The sequence below is a fragment of the Limulus polyphemus genome, unplaced genomic scaffold (assembly GCF_000517525.1).
Source record: "Limulus polyphemus unplaced genomic scaffold, Limulus_polyphemus-2.1.2 Scaffold2807, whole genome shotgun sequence".
Lineage (NCBI taxonomy): Eukaryota > Metazoa > Arthropoda > Merostomata > Xiphosura > Limulidae > Limulus > Limulus polyphemus.
Window position 1 is genome coordinate 113,135 of NW_013668417.1, and position 3,791 is coordinate 116,925.

At 32.5% G+C, this 3,791-nt stretch overlaps 1 protein-coding gene across 1 annotated transcript in view; it reads right to left on the reverse strand.

Moving 5' to 3' along the window:
* Positions 1 to 2,299, reverse strand: part of LOC106467945 (dihydropteridine reductase-like) — a 9,393-nt gene extending 7,094 nt beyond the window's left edge. The window contains exons 1-2 of the mRNA XM_013928330.2: positions 2,185 to 2,299; positions 1,524 to 1,713 (exon numbers count right to left, since the gene is read on the reverse strand). Coding sequence (XP_013783784.1) covers positions 1,524 to 1,713; positions 2,185 to 2,274 — 280 coding nt within the window. The 5' untranslated portion in view covers positions 2,275 to 2,299. The remainder of the gene's footprint in view (positions 1 to 1,523; positions 1,714 to 2,184) is intronic.
* Between the last annotated feature and the right edge of the window lie 1,492 nt (positions 2,300 to 3,791).

Here is a 3,791-nt window from a genome sequence, read left to right on the forward strand (position 1 = left end):
TTTCCAAAAATTATCAGCAATTTGGGCACACGCTCTCAAAAAGGTTCCCCAGGCCTGATCTAGGTGGTTCTTAAAAAAATCAAAGTCAGCATTTATCATTTAAATACTTGTCAAGCCTTCTATTAAACCCACTACATCTAAAGGTAAATCATTCCAAATGTCAACCACCCTGTAGGAAAAATAAAATGCCTTAGCTTAAGACAATTCTAACCTGGCAAAATTTACATGTGTTTCCTAGTTCTACCATTCTTATCAGTAAGTAAGAAAACAATGATGCATCAACACTATTAATATCTTAACAAACTTGAAGTCAACATTTATAATTTAAATATTTGTCAAGCCTTCCTTAAATTTATTACATCTGCCATATCTCAAAGAAAGTCAATCCAAATGTCAACCATCCTGTTAGAAAAATAAAAATGTCTTACCTTAAGACAACTCCTACCCTGAAAAAGACTAGATACGTATCTCCTAATCTTACCATTCTTATCATTAAGTATGAAAAAAAGATGATGTATCAGCATTGTCAATTTCTTTAACAATTTTAAAAAACTCAATCAGATCTCCCCTAACTTTTCTTTTTTCAAGAGAAAACAATTTCAGAGATATTAATCTGTTCTTGTATGACAACCTTTCCTTCCCAGATATCCTAGTAGTTCTCCTCTGAATTATTTCCAACAATTTAAAGTTCTTCCTATGGTAAGAAGTCCATGATCAAACACAATATTCCAAATGTGCCCTAACCAGTGACTAATACAATGTATACGAGTGAAATGTCCAGTTTTCCTTATAAGAACAGAATACAACAATTTTTCTACTCATTACTTTGTGTATTCAAACCCAGTTTTTAAAGTTTAATGGTAAATTTTCTTTTCTTTCAACCCTCAACAAATAATTAGACACAAACGTGTTCAACTGTTAATAACTTTTTTTTAGCTGCAGAATATTAGCTCATAGAATGGCTAAATTTTTCAAGTACAAATTTTAAGCTCATAGCTCCATCAGTTCTTGACCAATTTGAGATCTGATTACAGTTTTGGACCCAGAAGGTCAAACTCTTTTGACTAATGTATTTGACCATGCCCAAAGTCTCATAGATTAATTTATTCTAATACTGCCTAAAAGAATTTCAATTTGAAGATAAGCTGGTAGAAATCCTTGTGAGTAATAAAATCGAATCGGGTATATGCACACCTCACACTTGGTATTACCAGCACACAAAAATATAGCTAATAAAAAGGAAAGAAAAATATCTCTTATTATTTAAAGAAATGCATTACAATTTAAACAAAAATCTACTCATCTTTATGGGGACACAATTATTTATAAAAAATATTTTTTCTTACAAACTGACCTTTATACAAGTATATTCATTTAGTAGACACTAATTGCTGCAGTACTTTTATAATAAACAATGATAAACTGTTTATTAAGTTCTGTGGTTAAAAGTTTGAACACTATAATTTTCACCAAACATTGAGGATGTATTTTAATCTGTATAATATTAATTATCTAAAGACAACCTTTTGATGCTGCATTTCCTCCAGCCCAACCACCAGCCACACAAATAATAGCATCTAACTTCTCTCCTGATAGCATTGCTTCAACACCGGACCACACCTCAGATTCTTGTTCAGTCCAAGAATCACATGGTTTCACTATCACATTGGCATGTGCATCCTCGTTTGGGAACATGTCGATAGATCCCACCCACTAGAACAGATAAGTTAGTTATCAAAACAGCACAGATCATCATGTAAATAGTACTTTTTGAGTTTAAAAATATTTTAAAGACCATAATATTTACGAATTAAAACTAATAAAAGAACAACCAGAGTGACTAACGCATATTCAGCCCAATGTCAATCCTTCACTATCACTGCAGTATCACTAATTCAAACTTAATGTATCCTTTCAATTTCAAGATCATATGTTCAACAATATCATTCAACCAGTCAAACACCTTTCATCGGCAAATTATCTAATCCATACAATTTTAAACACCTGGATCTCGTCACTTTTAGTTTTAGTTCTACAACTTACAAGTACTATACTATAGTAATTAGTATTATTATTGAACTAATACTGTAGTAGTAATGGTAAATACGGAATCATAAATTAGCTTTAATTCCATACTTATCAAAATTATAAAACACAAATCTGATGTGAAAATAACTTACTGACCCAATTTTGTGACTTAAAATATGCTACACATGTTCTGCCAAGAGCACCTTTTCCTCCGTAAACTAAAACACGACCAGATACCCCTGCCATTTTTTGGTGAATGACTGCATTTCCTCCCTGCAACTGCCACCTGGTGCACCAGAATATTTGTTTCCTGTATAAAGCAACACATCGATTGTTTAACAAATAAAAGTAAAATATCCAAAAGATGAAAAACAATTGTTTCATTGCTAAAAGAATTAAAAAAAAGTTATTTAAGTCCAATCAACTTTCTGAATGTAATTAGGAAAGATCGTGAATTTTCTAACAGTTTGGGTTAACATATAGAAACAAGAAAAATGTTTTCTGTAGCTCTTTTGTTGAGAATTAGTCATTATATCACTGAAAAAAAAATATTTTATTAGTTATTTAAACTAGGGTAGAGTTTTTAATAATTTGTTAAACATGTAACATAGAACTATAATTGTTATGAAATTGATTGGAAAAATTAAAATAGGGCTTCTCTAGGTCGTTTCTAGATACTTTATATTAACCCTTATAAACGTGGCTCAGACATTGCAACAACATTTTATGAGTGGTGCATTATATATCTGCATTGTGATAAACGATATAATGTTTTTGTATGAACTTTTTAGTACTGAAAGAAACGAAACATCTGCAATAGAGCAAGTACTGAAAATACTAATGTGATTAATATTTTCAACACGGTTAGCCAAAGTACTACAAAAATATAAATGTAGAAATAAAAGTTAAAAATATAATCGTACAATAAAGTGTGAAGGTGTGTTTTTCACTTAGTAATCGGCCTCTTATTTTGCAGTAAGTCTGGCTGATATGGCTCAAGAGAATGTTTCTAAAAGGTCCGCATAATAAAAAGACAAGAGAAAACATAATTCGTTTCTGCGCAGGATAAGGACAGAGTCGAGAATAATGAAATACTACAATTTCAAGCTAGACCAGTTCTTAGTGTGGTATATCACTATCCTTAGATTGCCTATGTCAGTGATCATTTCAAATAAATGTATTCAAGAAATAGACATCTAACTCATAATAACTGGTACAGATATATGTATCGCCCTTTAAAATAGGCTGAACTCCTGAACCCCACCACAAGACACAGCGGTCTCACAACTAGATTCGGACCACCTTCACGTCCTACCTCCTAGGGCACAACAGTAACTACTTTACAGATACTTACCATAATAACAATGCTATAACCACACCTACTTACTTAAAATTTCATCTGAAAACATTGTTCCATCAGTCAAAAAGCAAGAAAATAATCAACCTAGAAACAAAAGAACTTTACAACTTAATGCAGAAAGACCCATCACCCAAAGTAGAAACAAGCTACCCAAATGTTAACTGACCCAAAGCTTGGAATTGGGTCAACTTTGAAGGGTCTCGGCGCGACCTCGCCTGGAAAATAGCCCACGAATAGACCCGTGAGATGCAGACTCAATAATTTCAAAATAACATAAGTAATTAATTGCCCCTTCTGCTCCTGTGTTGAATCTGTTCGCCACGCAATGCTTGCCTGTATAACGCCAGCTACCTTATGGAGAAAATGTGCCTCCATTTTTAACAGTAAATACATCATGTGTAAC